Source organism: Molothrus aeneus, chromosome 7 (assembly GCF_037042795.1).
Source record: "Molothrus aeneus isolate 106 chromosome 7, BPBGC_Maene_1.0, whole genome shotgun sequence".
NCBI classification, from domain to species: domain Eukaryota; kingdom Metazoa; phylum Chordata; class Aves; order Passeriformes; family Icteridae; genus Molothrus; species Molothrus aeneus.
This window is the reverse complement of record NC_089652.1, coordinates 35194734-35215028: the sequence shown is the minus strand read 5'-3', so window position 1 is coordinate 35215028 and position 20295 is coordinate 35194734. Positions and strand designations below refer to the sequence as shown.

The 20295-nt window shown below is 39.2% G+C and overlaps 1 protein-coding gene across 2 annotated transcripts in view; it reads left to right on the top strand.

Annotated features, from left to right (window-relative positions):
• Positions 1-20295, top strand: part of GTDC1 (glycosyltransferase like domain containing 1) — a 170106-nt gene that overhangs the window by 43243 nt on the left and 106568 nt on the right. For both annotated transcript variants that reach the window (XM_066553885.1, XM_066553886.1), the window contains exon 4: positions 9439-9649. In XM_066553885.1, coding sequence (XP_066409982.1) covers positions 9468-9649 — 182 coding nt within the window. In that variant the 5' untranslated portion in view covers positions 9439-9467. The remainder of the gene's footprint in view (positions 1-9438; positions 9650-20295) is intronic.

Below are 20295 nucleotides of genomic sequence, written 5' to 3'. Positions count from 1 at the left end.
AAGCCAAGTTTTTAAGGCCCAGGCTTTTTTGAGCATGATGATTTTAATGGCACTTTTCAGCCATCTGAGAAACTTCAAGGAAAAAATTTACATCTTGATGTCCTCTCTGAGTGTCCTTGCCTTGCTTTATCTGTGGCACTGTTAAAAAGGGCCACACACTTGTTTCATGTCTGTTAGGGTCTCCCCCAGACATGAATATTTATTCGCTTTGCAGTATCTGTTTTGAAAACATCAGCTCAGAACCTAAACTTGTTTACAAAACAACCAAAATAACCTTCCAAAACAGATTGTTTTGAGATGCTTGTGTATCGCTTTTATTCATGGAAAACAAATATTTCCTGCAATGCTCACCATTTCAATTGGCAGATGATACCAGACATGTTTATTTAACTCGTGTCAGTGTTTTTCAGCTTTCTGCAATGTGTGTATCCATAGATACTTCCCAGTGGAGGAGGCAGACCCCTTAACTTTCTGATACTTGTGAAGTAAAATAAAATGTATGAATACGCTTTTCTTCGTTGCTTTAAGCCAATCCTTGAAGTAATTTGCAAGCTCTGCACACAAGAGGATAGAAACAAGTGACTTAAGTCATTAAATTTGCTATTCTTGGGTCAGCAGAGATGCTGGGGAACACTTGCAGTGAGCTGTCAGAAAGCATTTTGGCCAGAAACTGGAGCCTTTAATATTTCTAGAGCTCTTTCAGAGGGCTTAGTCAAAGCCTGCTAGGGAAATTATTTACAGGAAACAGGGTGCTGCACCACTAAATCAAATTGGCAACTCCTATTGTGCTGGATTTATAAATTGATGTGGGTAACATGTCATCTGCATGTCAAGTTGGAAATAAGATATAAATATTGTTAACATGGAAAAATATGTTTAGTGCTGTATGAAGCCCTCATTCAGTATTGTGTGATGTTTGCTATTGACTCTGAGAGCTTTTGAGGGGTTTCTAAAAGCCATAATGTGGTGCCGGCTGCACAGAAGTTAATGAGAGGTATTTCTGTTTTTATGGCTTCAGAGCATGAAGCCCTGGTTCAGCTCTCTCCTGAGCTGAAAAGAGTTGGGCGAGTGAAAGACCAAAAAATTTCATCTGTTGAATTTTGTTACTTGTTATTTAAAACTGATGGGTTTTTGTACAGGTAACATTTCAGCCTTGAAGTTACTTAAAGTATCTTAAAGTACAGGTATCATTTTGTACAGGTATCGTTTCAGGTTTTTGTACAGGTATCATTTCAGCCTTTTAGTTACTTAAAGTATCATACCCACACTGCTATAGGGATCCAGTACTTAAATGTTGCATCTCATAAACAATAACTTGATCATTTATTCTGTTCCCTTGATTAAGGATTTCATAGGTTGGCAAAATCCTCATGATTGCCCTTTTTATGTTCCTTTAGTTGCAGGTCTTAAGGTGAAAAACATGGCAGGTACATCTGGCTTTTGAAGTCCATTTTCCATCATGGTTGAAATAAATTTTGAAGTAATCTTACTGAAATGTCTTGTGAACTTTGCATCACAGAATGGTTTGGGGTTGGAAGGGATCTTAAAGCCCATCCTGTTCCCACCTCCTGCTGTGGGCAGGACATATTCCACCATCCCAGGTTGCTCCAAGCCCTGTCCAACCCAGGGATCCAGGGCAGCCACAGTTTCTCTGAGCACCCTGTGCCAAGCCCTCACCGGGAAGAATTTTGTCTTCATATCTCATCTAACCCTCTCAGTGTGAAGCCATTCCCTGGGTCCTGTTCCTCCATCCCTTGTCCCCAGTCCCTCTCCAGTTCTCCTGGAGCCCCTTTAGGCTCTGGCATGGGGTCTGAGCTCTCCCTGGAGCCTTCTCTCCTCCAGGTGAACACCCCCAGCTCTCCCAGCCTGCTTTACCAGGTCCACATCTCTCTTGCACTGGGGACCCCAGAGCTGGATGCAGCTCTGCAGTTGGGATCTCATGGGAGCAGAGGGGCAGCATCCCCTCCCTCGACCTGCTACCCCCACGGCTTTGGATGCAGCTCAGGACAGAGTTGGCTTTCTGGCCACCTACCCTGCAAATTGCTCCTGTGTGTGGGTCCCCTCCCTGATTTCACAGTTGAACTCCATTTGACAGTAGATCTTGTTGCATCCTTTTCCATGGACTCAAGGTGTGACTGAAGGAGCAGATCCTTTCATCACATATTCAAAGGGATACCTTCTGACTGCAAAAGAAATCTGGCTTGTGCCCACTCAAGTGTTGCTGCCAAACATCTCAGGCTACCAAGCCTAATGTTTAAATTAACTCTTGCAATTCCAGCTTTTTTATAAGAGCAGTTTAATTCCTCAATCCCAAGTTCTGTTGACACAAGAGTGATTTGGTCTTCGTTTAGCATTTTGCTACTTCAAATTTGCTGGGGAAAACAAATCAACTTTTTGATGTGGGTTGATTTTTATTACCTCACAGAGTGACTAATGATGGCTTCTAGCAAATGCTTTGTCTTTTAATCAATTGGCTAATATGCACTGTAGACTGTGACTTTCAAATAAAATTATTTAAAATATTTGTGACTTTTAAAAAATGAGCACATATGCTCTTTAAACTGGCCATGAATACACATTGCAATTCTTACCTTCCCTACAGAAACTGGTCTGAAGCTCAGAGCGTGTGGAGCACATTTCTCATCATATTCCTAATAAATCGGAGGAATTTCAAAATGCCAGCCCATTATTACCAGACTGGGACTTTTTCTATAATAGGGAACTAGCAACTAATATGTCTCCTGTCAAGTTTAAAAATAGTGCTACATCTCCCATTACCACACCTATTAGTTCCCTCTCCTCTCGGAGATACTCTAAATCAAGGATCCTTCATCTATTTAAACCTAATGTAAGCCTTCAGCATCATCAGTGCCATCAAATTTATAGTCATAGGTGCAGCACTGGAAATGTTGAGTCCTGTAAACTGTGTTGATCCTTCACGTGCTGTAAACACACTGCAAATAAGTTGGATAAAGCCAACATATCATTTAACAACTTTAGCAGTCTGTTAAAATCAGTTTTCATTTTTCTAGGCTTCTGAATTACATGGCAAATGGGAGCTTATAATTAACTGTTAAATCAGAATAACTAATTTTCTCTCAGATCCAATTGCAAACCTGGCATACTCTTATATGAGGTTATGCTCTCATATTAGAGCTGTATTTTTTTTTTTTTATATTTTACCTTGTTTAAAAAAATCCTGTTAGTGGTGGAAGAGCTTATCAAAATAATGTAAAACTTTTTGCGAATATAATTATTTAATATCTTCTGCTCTGCAGCATACTCATGTCAACTTCTGTAAATCTATTTGGACCATTAAAGGGAGGAGACAGAGGAACAAAGCCTGTGGAAAAGTTAATTTGTTTTGTTGGTGATGGTGGCTGTGGTTGTTTCCCTGGCAGAGGATGGCCCTGGTTCTCCATCACACATTTCTGTATCTTTTCCCCTTCTATCTTCCTTTTCTTTGGAGGAAAATTTTATCCTAATTAAATATTAACAATGCTTAATTTGCCCTTGTAAAACCGAATTTGTGAAGGCAGTTTACAGAGTACTGAGTATCCCTCATGCCCTGTCCTGAGTAGTATTTAGTCCCATGTATACAATTTAGGAGGTCAGTTAGACACAAAGAAACCAAGTTGTGTATTGTAATTGCCATTCCCAATGTACTGAGGGATCAGCACATCAGTCAGAGAAATTTCCCTGAAATATATCTTTGGAGTGCTGTGCTCCATTGGGGGATGGAGGCTTCCCCACAGAGGTAGCTTTGACTGTTGTGGTTTTGAGTTAACCATAAATGTGATGCACAGATGTCTTTCTCCACTGGAAAAAAAGTATAAATTGCAATAATTTATTCAGTATAGATTAAGATCTTCAAAGATGTTGATTGAGGATGGCTAGAAGTATAGATGCAAAGTATTTATGATAGTCTCAGACTGTGTTGGGGAAGAAGGTAAAAAGAAAATTCTGGGGATTAATTTTTTTTTGCTTTTCTGTAGCTGGAAAAAAAACAAATTAAATTTACAACAGAAAATTCAGAAGGTCATTAGTGCCTTTGCCTAGATAAAATAGTAAAACAGTTTAAATTCTGAGTTTTAAAATGTGTACACTGCATATGCATTAACATCTTTTTCCTAAGGATTTATAGCAATATTGTTAACTTAGCATTCACAGGGTAATGTGCAGATTTTACAGCAGATTTTACTTTCTAAATGCATAAACTCCAAAAGGAGCCTTAACTGTCTCTTGTGTCAGGGTGTCTCTGGATTGATAGCCTTGGGACATCTTAAAAATCTCGACTTCCAATTCCTGCTGCTCCATCTCAGGGTTGAAAACACAGGCATAAGAACTGAACCTGGAAGTCCTTACAATTTGATTAAGATCAAACCAATTCTTTAAAAAATATGTTGTTTGCAATTCTGATTGTATCATAGAATCACAGAATAGTTTGGGACCTTAAACCTCATCCAGTGCCACCCCTGCCATGGGCAGGGACACTTTCCACTGTCCCAGGCTGCTCCAAGCCCCATCCAGCCTGGCCTTGGACACTTCCAGAGATCCAGGGGCAGCCACAGCTTCTCTGGGCACCCTGTGCCAGGGCCTCTCCACCTTTGGGAAGAATTTCCTCCCAATTTCTAATGTAGACCTACCTTCCATCAGTTTAAAGCCATTCTCCTCATTATGTCACTCCATGCCTTTGTATGTGTAGATCATAAGTACAGTAAAAATGAGATGTGGTATTTTAGTGAAACCAAAGCAGGCCAGGAAATCCATGCAGGTTTCATTCCTTGCTGCCTCCAGGTAATGGTAAATTTTGGTATTCTGTAGGTGTTTGCAGCTCTCAGGTTGTGTAGATAGTCCAGACTGTGGTTTATGGGTGTCACCAGTAAATTAATGTTACTGCTGCTCAGCCATCCAAATACAGGTGAACAATTTTGGTTTACCACATTCTCAAAAGAAGTGGAGGTTTTCTTGCTTTTTCCAGTTGGTTTATATAAAAGATAAATTGTCATTCTCGCTTATGCAGTTTAGTAATGACAAACCTCAGAACCGGTACTTTTGGATGATCTAAATACGAGTTAATTTTTGCTTAAACCTTAAGATGTGATTGTGTTTAAGGTGCAGCTTTGGGGTTTCGGTGAGTCACTATTGTGAGTGGGAGGGCAGTGCTGGCTCTTTCAATCTCTGGGTGTGTATTTAGAGCACATCCCCAATTCAGGTAGGGATGGGAAGGAGAAGGGACAGAGGAGGAAAGGTAAGGACGCTCAAAAGTCCTTTGGAAAATCACATTTTATTGCAATGTGGAACATGGAAATTTTTTTGCCTGTGTCAGCCATCACAGAGAGTTTATGTGAAACCATCAAAGGTTTAAGTATGTTGATGTCCACAGGTTGTACCTGGTGGGTTTTGCAGCAGGTTGAGTTATGACACTCTGAACCACATGTGCTCAGATACAGCGGTGGAATAAATTTCTCATATGTGTGGGACTGTGACGGTTAAAACAATCATTACTGAAACCATATACCTTATTTCCTGTAACTAATAGCAGATCTCTACCTGTGGAATATATTAACAATTATTCCTTTGGGTTTGGATGGTTGCTCAGCTGTTTTGTTGGACAGATATTTAGACGTGGTCTGTAATTTATGTTGTCTGAGTACGTCAATGAACAGAGCTAATTATGGCTTCCTGATGTGAGCTGTGCTGATGTTTGTGAAACCACACTTCTGCATATAAGAGTGAATGTGTGTTCTTTAATAAATTGTGGAAAATGATGGGTTTTCTCTGCCTAGGTTGGTTAACAAAAATACCTAAGTTGGCATTCACCTAGAGTTAAAAAAGAAGCCATGGTTTTGTGTCTGGTTGAACAGTTAATTCTTCCATGCCTTTAAAGATAATTTTTATTTATTATTCTGAACAGTACTCAGACTTTCTTTTAAAAGGAAATTATTGGTTCAAACAGCAGTGGCCCTTTCAGGGACTCCATAGCGTGCCATGTTTCAGTGTGGGGTAGAGCTGCAGCAAGTGACAAAAGTCCTGGCTGAATGTCACCATGAGCTTCTGGCTTTGAGACAGCACCTAATTACCCACCTACACTTTTCAGTACTTCAATATACCTCTGCATTAGTCATGTCATTTGGACACTGCTACCACTTTGAAGGATTTCTTTTTTTCAGATATGTAATGTGTATCCTGAGGAATGTGCTGCTCTGTATGGTAAAGACAGAGTAGGAAATTTTCAAAGGAAAGGATCCTGCAGCCGTGTGGATGGGGTTGAGCTGTTTGAGGAACACCCAGGATTGCTGGCTCCAGAGAGGAAATACTGTAATGAGAAAGGGGAAGCAGTTCTGTTTTTCTAATATTTGTTGTTTTCTTTGAAATGGGGAAAAGAATACCTGGAGTGATTTATATTTAATTGAGGATTGCATTCCATCAGATACGGTGAATGTTCTCAGGCCATTTATCAGCTGTGTCTTTTGGAGACCTCTGAGGAGTTTATGGTACATATTTACCTTAACTTGGCTGGGTCAAGGGAAATAAAGCAAAAATAATAGCTGTTATTTTTGTATGTGAACAAAACTGGAAGTCATGTGGGTGAAATATGAGCCAAACAACCATGTCCTACCTCCTCTGTGTCTTTCTAAGTACAAGAAATTATTAGTTATATGTAATATAATTTCCTTAGCATTATCAGTGTATCTTTTAAAAACAGAAGATATATTGACTTTTTAGTTGCTTCATCTTAGTCAAGCCCTGAAGTGAATGTGACATATATTGTACTGCCATTATCCTTTAGCAGTATCTTATGTAGGTAGTATTTTATTTAAAAAAAACAAATGACAAAAAGGAATAGAATAAACCATATACTGCTTCTTAAATAACATTGTAACATTTTTTCTGAATTGAATTTGGTGTATATTGCTGGGAATGTACAGAGATCACACAACAACAGAATCCTACAAGTACTAGTGAGGATTTCAATAAGCAGTACCTACATTTTTTGGAGTGAGTGAGTTTTGTAAGAAAACCTTTGAGCTTTAGGTCGTCTCTGAAAAAAAAATGTGTCATTGCTGATTGTCACCCTCATGGGCTGCTGCCACGGGGTCTATGAGTGTTATTGTGAAGAATTACATATCAAGAGCTATCTTAACACCCACTTCATGACACATCCACGATTCAACCCAGTTTCCCAATGTAAATAGCCAAAGGGAGTTTATTGTATAGTAATGCTTCTGTATTGCAGTTTCCCTAATAGATCTAAAGGTAGGTAAATGCAGAATAATGAAGTAAATGTCAGGGTCTTTAAGCAGGAGGAAACACGAGGACTGAGCAATCTCTTACCGTCAGGGCGTACAGTCATTCTCTGTTCCCGTGAGGGATGTACAGTGAAAACTGGTGCAAAATAAAACCAAAGAGCACAGTGTGGGTTCGGCTGAACCTGGTGATAAAACCAGTTTCAGAACTAGTCTGGTGAAGTGTGATCTGATCAGATGCTTCATGAACAAATTGCTTTATTACTGATACTGCTAATGATTTGTAAATTAGTTGCAAGCCTCCCCGAGTGACTGACTCAGTGGCATTTACCAACTTTTCACATACCCCGTTTTTAGGGGCTGAATTTATAAAACGCTTCCCTTTAGTCCCTTGAATTAAATTTTCGGTGGCATTTGATGACAAGCATAGCATGATTAATTACAAATTGTTCTTTAGGTGAATAGTGCAGATTCTAAGCCACAGCTTGTGTTTTTATAGCAGTTATTACCCTGCAGGCTCCAAAAGGGCTTTGGAGGAGAGAGTATGATTTTGGTTACATCATTGTAAATTCAGAAAACGTCAGTGATCTCAAAAGTGTGATTTTTTTGAAATTAGGTCAGTGAAAAAGAGATCAGAAACTGCTTTGCTACCTGAAAAGAAGCAAGCTCCAAAATGGAGTGAAGTATCTGCTTCCAGATGGCTTTCCTTTTGGTTTTGCAAAGAACGCATTTGTTAAAACAAGTAATTTATTTGAAATATTACGGAGGAATAAATAATAGAGCAAATGATAACCTGAATCCAGGCTGGATTAGGAAAGTTGGAGCATGGAATGTTTTTTCTTTCGCTGATTGTTCTGTGGTGACCCAGAAGCTCTACATCACCATTTCATCTGGCTCCATGGTGGGCCAACAACAAAACATAAACCTGAAGGTTTATTATGTTTTGTCTCCCAATTAAATTGATTCAGTGTTTGGATTTTTGTTGCTGGTTAACTGATCTTTTGATAGCCACAGTGCACTTAAAAGGCTTTTTGTTTTCTGCCCCATGATTATAGAATACATAATATTTTTAACCTGCTCTTGAATCAAACTAAATTTCTCAGCTATGGTTGAGATGATGATTGAGATTTTCAGGAGAGTATATAGTTCTCCGTTGAATTCTCATTTCTTGTCACCAGAGGTTTTGGTAAGATAAGGATTACAGTCTGAAACCACTAGAAATTGCAGGTCAGGAAATGGGTGTAAGGTCTTGCAATGTGCATTGTCAAACACGAGTCCGGAGTAACTGCGTTTAGCAGGGAGTCCATCATTCTTAGGGAGTGTTGAGAGGGAAACCATCAGAGAGGTGTTTGTGGATGGTGAACACCTTTCAGGGTTTTGTATGTGGTGGCTTTGCTCGAAGCATGTGAAAAGCAGCTTTTGAGTACCCCAAGGGTGTGACTCATGAGGGCGATGAGCAATAGTCACCGGGTTTTCATCTGTCCCCTCGCTTTGGGCAGCATGTTCTGCATCCTGTTTGTGAGCAGCTCTGTGGCTTTTTGTCTCAGAGCTTCCTTGTGCCTCCTCTAGTGTTCTCTTCCACCCACACTTTGGAGTACTCAGAAGAAATAAGGTGGTTTACATCTCCTGTTGTTGCTGGGGTTGTGATCCCAGCAACAAACAATGCAGGAGGGTGTCCTGGGGAATGCCCCGACTGCACCTCCCCAAGCTGCTCTCTGCCTTTAAGTCTCTCACCCAAATCACTGTCACTGGCAACTATTCTGGCTGAAGTGTGTTTGAATTGCTCTTTAATTTTCTCTGCCACCAGGAAAAGGAGAATGAATGAATAAGCTACATTCTAAGTTATGGAATAATTGACTGTATTAGGGAGTTAGTGTGTAAAGTAAAGCTGTTTTTAAATATCGGATTGAAAACAAACCCATAAATTCAAAGTACAATGTGTTCCTAAGTCTTGCACATTTTCATTCATTTAAAATTTACAGACAGTATCTTTTAAAGGTCAAAATAATCTAGTCATCATAATTTCTAAGTTGCCTTTTCTGAAGTAAACACATTACTATAATATTAAGGATATATTACAAGACCTTGCAGTATATTTCTTCTTCCAATATAATTTTAAGTGGTAACAATAATAATAATAGTAAAGATATGTTTCTGAAGTAAAATACTTCTCTATTTTCATTTTCAGGTTTCAGACAGTTCTGAAGTACTTGGAAAATGAGTGTCCTTCTCATTGAACCCTTTTATGGTGGCTCCCACAAACAGCTGATGGATCTTCTCCAGGAAGAGCTACAAGAAGATTGTGTCCTCTGCACACTCCCAGCCAAGAAGTGGCATTGGAAGGCACGGACTTCTGCTCTTTATTTCATGCAAACAGTGCCAACAAGTTCTAATTACAGGTAACCAAGGGATTGAATAATTTCTAAACTCAAATTACGCAGATGCCTTCAACCAGGTCTCTTGAATTCACTCCTTGTGTGGATGCAAGGGTGTATGTGAGAGCAATTAGGGGCTTGCAGTGGGCAGCACAGGTTTTTCTTGGGTATAACTGAGAAATTATATGTTTTATTTAGAATTTCCAGGACTCTTTTGTCTTGCATCTCCAGTCCATGAGAGTCTCTCAATATCTGGGTGCCTGATGTCTATACGTGTATGTGTATCTCTTATTTGAAATTTATCACGTGAGCTCAGTCATTCTGAAAGGTTTAAACTGTGCTTCACAGATGAGGCTGAGAGATGGCATGGATGTGAACACTGCAAGCTTCCTCACGTGCCCTCCCATGTATCTATTAGCAAGTCTGATTTATCAGTGTCCTGCTCAGGCTGACCTGGAGGATTAAGGGAGCAGTTTTATCTTAATGATGGTCCGGTTCAGTAATGTGCCAGCAACTGTGGGTGTCAATTATACATTTATGTAAGTAGCAAATTTCCATCAGCTAGAACCTGGGCTGATAAAAACAGGCGATTTAGGTCGACAAGATAGCTATCACATAGTGAGAATCAGCCCCTCCAGAGCCAAGCTGTCTCTAAACCCAGCAGTTTTGCTTGGCCTACCTGATCAGATGAGATGTGGCGAGGTGATTGTCTGGAGCAGCGAGATAGAGCTTTGCTCACAGCATGCAGAACATTGTGTGGGGGCTGTGCACCTTTATGGGGGGAGACTGTTCATGCACAGGGTTCTTTTAGCCCAAGCAGCTGCAGAATGAACTTCAGGAGGGTTCTGAGCACACCTGAATGATGTGCTGGGTTTAGAGTCACAAAACTGCTGGGTTTAGAGTCACAAAACTGCTGGGTTTAGAGTCACAGTTCAGAACTGGGTCTGGTATTTTTTACTGTGAGAGAGTAGGTGCTTCCTGAGGAAGGAATACCATTTTTCAAGAGTAGATTTGTGCTGTAGAAGGCTGCATTTGCTCAGTGTTACCCAGCACAATGTCTAAGCCATCTTGGAACACATATTGTGTAAATGTACACCTTTCCTGTGCCTGCTTTTGGCTCCTATTTAAAATAATCTCCCACCTCAAGCCAAACGTTATAATTAATTTTCCCCATTTTGTCTTGTGCGAGGCATTTAGTGTTGGTTTCCTCTTGCTTTCTTTTTGCAACAGTTTTGTTTTGGAGGAGTGTACATGACAAACTGTTATGTAAATTTGTCTTGTATCACAACCACATCCTCCAACGCATCACAATGTTATCTGTGTTCCTTCAAGGTCAGCAGCCCAAGCTGTCCAGCACTAACTGCATTAAACTAATCAGACATCACTCATAGACATACACTTCATTAGTTTAACTTACAGTTACATTGACCTAAGATAACTTAACTCCAATTTGTCAAGTAACCCACATCTTGGGGAAAGGGGGAGGGAGCGCTGACAAAAAAAAAACCAAAAAAAGCAAAATCCCACAAAAAACCCAACAACCCAACAAAAAAACCTCAACCCAGCAGCCTGAAAACTCACTTGAAGTTAATAAACTTGCAATCTGTCATAGACTTATGTGCAAATACAACCTTTACTGACAGCAAATAAATCTGATCTAACCAATGGAGCATCTTAAGGAGAGGAAAGCATTTTCTTTGCTGGTGCTGTTTGGGTTGGAGCAGAGGGATCAAACAGTCAAAGTTGACAAAGATAAGATGGTTAAAATAGAATTTATACCTTGTCCTCGCAGGCAGCATAAAATTTTAGGATCAAGGGCTTATATGGCTGGTGAGAGGAAAACTGATTAGAGGTACCTTCTACTTTATTTGCACATTTTTAATGCTTGTTTTATAGTTGAATGTTTCAATTATTTTATTGAATTGAAAGTATGGGTGCTTCACATTTAACCTAGTAAGGATGACTACTCTCCTATTAGAAAACACATTGATTAAAATTAATTTTAATCCGGTTATTTCTAAGCTTTCTAATAACCACTGAAGATCAGCTTCCCAGGTAGCAGTTTGTAAAGACAAAATTCCGTTGTAAACTGGCAATAGTGCGTGTTTAGCATTGCACATTTAAATATTTCAACCTTCTTGTGGGGTTGTGGAAAATACCAAATTTGCATTACTTATAATACTGATATTATTTACAGAAAAAACCCCTTTGTTTTATAAGTGCTTTCCATAAATGTGACATTTCATAAATACCTTGTTTTTATTTGTATATTTAGTAGTACAGAAAGGTCATGGAGATTTCAAGAGCAAACACTTGTGATAACGGAGCTGCCTTACTTAATCTTTATGTTCAAACTGTCCTTTATTTCGAGATCCTGCTGTGTGTGAGAAGTAATACTGATGCTGTTAAGTCTGATGTTAGATGCATTTCAGAGGAGTAGTATAGATATGTTTTACAGGACTTAGACTTCTATCCATATAAGCTGATTTTTGGGAGCAGGAAGGTTTGTTAGTTTAAATGTGACACTCATAGAGTTAAGGAATAGTCTTAAAAAGTGCTTTTGAAACAAAGGATGCAGTGCAGAGCCGTAAATGTTAAATTCAGACACTCTGCAGTGAGCAGAGAGTTTCTGTGATGAACTTGCTAATTGTTTTATCAGAGAACAGACGTGTCCTCCCTTGAGCACAAACGAAAGCTGAGCTGGTAACGAACGGGGCATTTAATGTTACTTTTGTGAACTGTACGGCCGCTCTCTTGGTGTGCAGGAACATGATGTTCCCAAGAACGTGGAGATCTCCCCAGGATTGTCACAGGGAGAAGGTGTCCTCACCCTCCACAGGGAACACACAGAGCTGTTACGGGAGATATCGGACACTCGGTGTTTGATCTGCAGCACTGCCTGGATTTGTATTAATTCCCCAATGCAAAGTCTGTGCTGCATTTCTCCAGAAAAGTTTTGCTTTTCTGTTTCCCTGGCTATGTTGAGCAATGTGTTAAACCAGCTCATGCTTTCCTTCATCTCCTGAGAGGAGCATGAGAGCCCTGAGGAGTGGGAAGCCCAAGCATGCAGAATCTCTTCAACTTAGAAGGCCAGGAGGAGAATTTAAAGGTGGATCACTTGCCTAGAGATCTTGGAATGATCACATAGATTGATGTGCAGCAGCCACAGACTGAGTTTCAATTGCTGTAGAGTCACAGATGATTTTTCCTTAATTGAAAAGAAGGTGTTTGGATGTTGCGTTAGTACGAGGAGTTTCGTTCTTGTGGTGGCAGTTTCCAAATCACAGCATCTGAAGTGCACTGAAAAAGGGAGGAATTACTGTCTGCTTTCTCTAGACAAGGTTTTCAACCATCTGAGAGTTTTGTTAGCAGTTGGTGGGATATTATCTTCATTCTGTGGATTTGGAAGGTCCAGCAGAGCCTCCTCAGGCTGCTGGCACTCTGCAGAGCTGCTTTGTCTCCCAACTTCCTCAGACAGCTTCAGCCTCTTGATAAATGTGGGTGTCTGATTTTTAGCCTAAAGTTGTTTTCCATAGCACACAGTGACTATTTTGTAATTCTAGATAGCATGTAAAAGAAGAAATTTTTTAGCCTTTTAAAAATTCTTAATTCCAGGAAAGTTCTCAAATTTGAAAATACTGTTGCACAATTTAATGAAAAACAAAAATGCTTTTATTTTTCCTCTAATTATTTTCTTTATTACAGTGAGCAGTCTATTAAATTACAGATAGTAAAACATTGGTATGATACATTAGATGAAAGGAGTTTATCTTCTAGGAGCTATCCTACAAAACAATTCAGTCTCCAAAAAGTTAGTAGCATAAAACTGTAAAACAGAGTGACTAAATTCAGTGTAGCTTCCAGTGTGTTTTAATAGCACTGCTATATTATTTTAAATATATATGTATATAAATATTATGTACAACATTCAGTATTGCCCCCCAGGTAGCTGTTCATATGAATAAAGATTTTATTTGTAACAGATTCTAGCCCTGAAATACCCCTAGGGTAAATGTTAGCATATATATACCCCTTGATATCTGACAACTATATTTTAAAGACAAATTCTGTGCTTTTTACGTTTTACAAAAGAGAAAACAAATTATTGTTTTCAATTAATAGAGCTCTGGAAAAAAACCCCAAGCTGGGGTGGTGTTCAGCAAAGGAGAGTACATTTCAACAGTATATAATGTAGATGTGGTTGTTTCTTGATTTTATTTTTTTTTGATATTCTATTAAAATTTAACTAGATTTAAGACTGTTTCAGATCTGATGCTTTTGTTCTATAAGGAGAAAATGCATTATTATAGAGTGAATTCTGGTGGGCTGTGTCCCCTAAATATCTTAAAAAAGCAACCCTTTAATTTTTTTTTTCCAGTGAATATTTAAATCCTACTGAAAACATAACACTGTGTGGATGTGTGACCATTTGCCAGCTTGAGGATTTAACTGTTTTCTAGATGTTTTGTTTTCAGAAACATTCCTGCATGCCCTGGAGTAGGTGTTTGAGGATGTAACTCAAAGCAGGGTAGGGCAAATTTCATTAAATCTGAATACATAGATACCCATTTGTGCTGGAAACATTTCTGCCTGTTTACATCTTTCTGTAAAATACTGGAAATGTTTATATAATCTTTCTAGGAACTGCAATAATTTGTCCTACATTAAAGGCCATCCTAGAATTTGACCCTTATAATGCACAGGTAAGGAATAAATAAATTGTATATAAGAATAGTACATTAGTTAAAAGAAGATAACCAATTACCTATAAATTAAAAGTTTGTCTGATACTGTTTGGGATTTTTTGGGCATATTTTATGGTGTTTGATTCTGTATATAGGTGAATAAACATAAACCTTAATTACTGTTAACTAAGAGTGTGTATTTTGATGTTGCTGCTCAAATACACTGCATTTGAAGATGGGACATGCCTCATCTCTTTGGAATTACTGAATAATTTTCTGCCCAGAGGTTGTCTTGGTTTCACCCTATGTCTATTGCTTTTTGTGTTTTAACTGCAGTTTTGTGTGGGGCACAGTGGGATGTACTCCTGGAAGGGAAGGGAATGTGCTCCTAGAGATCCCTTGTGCTTTGATGAGCTGATGTAAAGGCAGGAATATATAAGGAGACTAAATGTAATATCCAGTATGCCATAAGGACAGGGTTCAGGTCTCCTAGAAACACATAACCACAGTCTGGGTTGGGTTGCAGGTGACCATGTCGTTCCATCCCCTTTGCCATGGGCAGGGGCACCTTCCACCAGAGCAGGTTTCTCCAATCCCTATCCAAGCTGGCCTTAAACACTTTTTTGATTAAAAATACCACATGGGTGTAACTCACTGATGGGTACAAATCTCCACATTCTCACCTTGTTGTGGAGGTGCCCAAAGGAAGGTGTGGGAGCCCCTGCTTCGCTCTGCGCTCCACTTTTCTGCTCCCTTGCAGAACAAAGGGTCATTACTGCTTTAATTCCATTAGTGCTAAACTTGCTCGTGTTTTTTCCCCCCCGAACAAACCATTTTGAGTTCACCCAGGTTAGTTCACACGGGCTGGTGCAAACGCACACACGTTTGTCCTGCCCACGCTCCGAGGGAGCTGGCTGGGAGTTTGCTCCGCTCCGGGGGCCAGATGGCCGTCCTAGCACCACGTTGAGCCTCAACCAATAAACCCTACTGAGATACGAGACACAGGCACCATGTACTGAGCTAAAACAACTTGGTGACTTCTGACCAGAGCTGGCTGGTGTCCAGCCAGCTTTGAGTGCAAGCACAGAGAATACACGTCCATATGGAATGGCACGAAGCTCCACCGCTCAGCACAGATGATGCCCTCCACTGCTGTAGCCCTGGATAATAGAGGGTGTCCCAGCCTGGATAAGGGGTGTGAAATTCTCTCTGCTGAGGGAGAACTTGGAGGCCATCTGATGCTGGAAAAACGTAACATGGGGAATGCGTGTGTAAAACTGGGTTTTGTTTGATTTAGGTTAATATCATCCCAAACCTGTTCTGGAAGGTTCTTCTGAAAAATGTTAACGGTCAAAGAGAATTTGGGAAGGGGAGTGCATTATCAAATGGATTTGAGAATGATTTTTAGCAGACTGCTAATATAGATCAAGGTGTGAAAGTTAATTGGAAAAGGGTTTGGAATCATAATTAATTTGCTTTTTTATAAATGGTAAAGATAGTGTAAATAAAAGCGAATGATTAAATAATTGGTAAAAAATAATTAATTCTGCAGGCTTAACCCAGTAAAAAATAAAGTAAAAAATTAGGGAGTGTCTAGAGGCAAAATCACTTCCTATTGAGGATAACAGCACTGCTGTTGTTTCTCTGCTCATAACCAGACTGCGAAAATTTCCTTTTCAATGTGATGGAAGAGAGGCTGCCTGAAAAGTTTTTGTGAAGCTGATGAAGGAGGTGGGATGTCCTTTTGAGGGAGATGAATTCTCTTGCTCTGAAGGGCCAGAAACAATGCTCTGGTGCTCAAAAGTCCTTGTACAGCACCATGGTTTAAGAACAAATGTTTTTTTATTCTTAGCTCTGGCTGCCGAAAAACTTGGAGGGGGCGATCCAATAAGAACGGCAAAAAAATCTTCTAAGAACCAGGACAAAAAAACCTCCCAAGTAAACTACCTGAAATTTATTCAGGCAGACAGCAATGTGATCTTAAACATTCACTTTGCATTAATCAACTTTGCCTCAGATAAAATGCTGGCAGATGGTAGCTATTCATTTTAAAAGTGACAGGTTTTCTTTACGTTTTTGTGTGGAAACCCCCACATGCACTCTTCCCTCCAAAAACTTTACTTGGTTAATTTGTCCAACATGCTTTTTTTTTTTTTTTTTTTTTTTCCCCTCCCTTAAATACACTCCCATTATTAGGCAATTTCACAATTTGGATAGTTAAAAGAGGGTTTAGATGAGTTTAAATGCAGGCTCCTTCCTTTGAAGTCAGGGGAAGTGCATATATGGGAGCTGAGTTTTGGCAGAAGTGAGCTGGGAATGATGAGGACGATGCGGGGAGAGGTGCGGGGCCGGGGAGGGCGCGGGCTGGGACTGCTGGGTGATCTGTACGAAGTGCTAATGTGAAATGGCAGTTGTCTGTTTGATGTGTCAAAGATTTGCTGAAATTCCAGCAAAATATTCTGATGAGAGAAGGAAAGAACAGTCTGGGTTTTCAAACCCTAGCATGTGTTTTCCTTTATGTTCTCAAATGCCGGGTGAAATCCTTATTTTTCTTTCTAAAATGAATTTTATGAATCACCTGGAGAATTGATATTTACATTGCTGGCAGTAAAATGTAATGAAATTGTGCATTATGATTCAGTATTTCTGCACTTAGGATTTTAATGAGGATTTTATCTGTCCTTTTAAATGGTTGCTGTGTATATATTTTATTTCTAGATTAGTTATGGATTACATTTCTATTTTCAAATAACAAACATATACACTACTATATTATAAAGAATGTGATACTTTCCACAATTCATTGTCATTCCAGGCCATAACACTAATTTGATCTTCCAAAGGGAAAGTAAAAAAAGCTTTAGTTTGCATCTAATAAAGAGAAAAATATGGATTTTTCCCTTTTTTTTGGTGTTGCATTTTTTTCCTAATCTGATTTTTTTTTTTGTTTTAACTAAGAAGTAAATATTACAAATTTTGTCAGATACTTGCTTTGCACATGATTTAGATTTATAGCTTTGTGTTCTAGTGTCATAAACAACTAATTTTCTTAATGAGTACCCAGAACTAGACTGTGTTTTGTGAATTGATGCATGATGAAAAAGAATTTTGCATTGTACAAACTGTTTTTAGCAAAGCAATTCTGGGAGAAAACCTACCTTAGTGCTAATATAAATACATATACTTTTGGGGATTTTTTTGGGTAAGCTTTAACTTGACCCAAACACACTGAAGTTTGAAGGTCTTAGTTCAGGTAGGTGTGACATCTCAGCTTCCAGTCTTCAGCAGAGTGAATCCAGAGGCCTTTCCTTACCTTTTTCAGCCCATGTGCCTCTACCTGAGAGCCAGCTTGGATGGGCCTTGGAGTCCCCAAGGTTCCTGTGGCAGGGATTTGGAACTGGATGATCTTTAAGGTCCCTTCCAACCAAACCATTCTAGGATTCTTTTTCTACATCTGCTTTTCATGCCAGCTGAGGGCTGTTAGCACCCGCTGTGGGTGTCCATGAGTTTCAGTGTAGATTTTGAAGGTCCACGGACACTCTGGAAAATGTGTCCAAAGGCGTTTTCTGGTTTTATCGTCGGGATTGCTCTGGGATTGCAGGACTGCCTCTGGGATTAGGGAATGACTGTCCCTAAGACAAGGCTGGGGTCCATTGGTTGCTCTCCAAGGGCATCACCTGCTGGTGCTGTGCCATCCGAGGGACTCAGGCCCTAATCTTGGAGCCCGCTCTGGTGTGAGCTGAGGCACGGTGGTTGTGGGTGGATGGTTCCTTCATGAATTCCATTCTGTATCAAACAGGAATATTAATCTAAATTGACACAGAAACCACTTAATTTTGTGCGTTATTATCTTGTTTCTTCCCTAAACACACAACACATACCTAAGCAGGAGTTTGTGCCAAATTGTACCACAATGGAAAACATTTAATTTAGGATCAACTTCTGGCTCCCCCATACCAGTTTGATCAATTTATTTCCTCCTCCTCTTCCCTTTAATGCATCTCAGCCTAAGTATTGGTTGGCTTTGAGTCATTACGATGATGAATTTAACTTCCCTACAAAAAACAATTAGGAATACATACATTGCATCTATTAATTGGAATATCTTTGATGAATACAAAGCAACTGAAAGGCTTTTTTTTGTTCATTGTTCTGTAATGAAGATTTCCACAATTTCTTTATTCCCTTGGACCGTATTTTTCCTTTCTTGCCTTTGTCCTTTGTCCCTGTCTTTTCCTCCCTTCCTCCTGCACATTTACTCTGATGGTCCAGTGGACACAGTCATTTTAAAGAATGCTTTCCATTTCAGAGCACTGACTGCTTTTATTGTTTATGTTTATAACCTTGCCTTCTTGTTCATCATTTTTTGTTTTAGCTCTCTTAATTTCCATTTTACTTGTTGCACACTTGAACTTATATTTCTGTCTGGTTCCAACTTGAAGAAAGGATGAAGGAAACAGCAGTGGACACAACATCAAAAGCAAATATGTGGTTTTCTTGTTGCAGAATAACTGGAAGAATTCATTTCTTTTAAAAATATGTCAAAGAATTATATGGGGAAAAATGTATTTAGAGTGGAGCTAATGTTTCACACCACCTCACCTGATGTAACTACATCAGTCCTTTAAATTAGTGATTTACCAAATGTTTTAAAAAGAAAAGGTGTAAATGATTATGGGTAGAACAATAGAAAATTAATTTCAAATTCTATTTTTCTTGCAGTTAAATGGCATTCCTACTAATTTCTGTTAATGTGTTTTCTTGAGTGCTAGTATTTTTTAATATAGCATACGCTATGGAAAATTATATGTATCTAGTTAGAATATGGAAAAATCTTCATGTATTAAGGTATTATGTAATAACATGAAAAAATTCTGAACAAGTAACTCTATGTATATTATATATGGAAAAATGAAAAAAATGAAGGGGAGTAATTTGAGAACATCTGTAATTTTTTATTTATGTAAGAGAATATCCCATTTTTAATTAAAGATGGAATTTAAGAATGATAGATGGTACCATTATCTAGTAACAGTTAGTTTGCAGGCATTTTTTTCCAAATGTTCTGCAGATTACTGCAGGTTTGACAGTGCCTTTGGCTTTTGTGTGCAAAATGCATTTCCTACTCATGACAGAAGAGTTGTAACTCACTAAACATGGAGCAGTTAGCATGCATGGCGACATCTCTATGCTTAAACCCTGAGGAACTGAATTATTTTAAATTATTTTTAATGCAGAAATTTCCTGGTAGTCAATTTTATTAAAAGCCTAACAGTTAAAAATTTTATCTGCCAAATGCATTTTGAGAAATATTGCTAAAGACACTAAAACTATGCAGGAAAAGGTGAATTTTGGGGGCTATTTTGGCAGGTTTTTTAAGGTTTTTTTTTTTCCCTTTGGTAGTAGAGTGACCATTTTCTTGTGTTTCTTTTCTTTTTTTACTTTACCACTTTGAATTCTTTCTTTGTCCTAGACTGAAGTTGGTTCCAATTTATTGTTACATCCTCAGGTCTTAGCTGTGGGGTGTCAAAGTGGGAGGAAAAAAGGTGGGTAGGTGCTTTGGGAGGAACTTGAGTTACCATCAGGCGTTGGGCACCTCTTGGTATTTGTGACTCTCAGTTATCCCAGGAGCAAATATTTGGTGTCCTCGTCTTTCTCCATGACTTCCACGAATTTTCAAGGTCCTGACTGGGAGAAGTTCACTTGTGTGGGGTCAGCTGGCCCTTGTGGTTACTGCTGACTCAAGTGATGTTTTCCACTCAAAAGGCTTTTTTTGGAAGGGGACTTGGTTACACAGCCCTCACCTTTACCTCCTCCAGACTGTTGTGTTGCCACCTACTCAAGGTGGAATCTGGCTTGCAGCAGAATTTGCTTTTCTGAGGTTTTGTACCAGCCCTGCAGAGGATCCTGTGGGCCCAGATCTGGAATTGGTTTTCAGTGGTTTCTGTGCTGTGGAAGCATTCAGGTCTGAAGTGTTGTAAACAC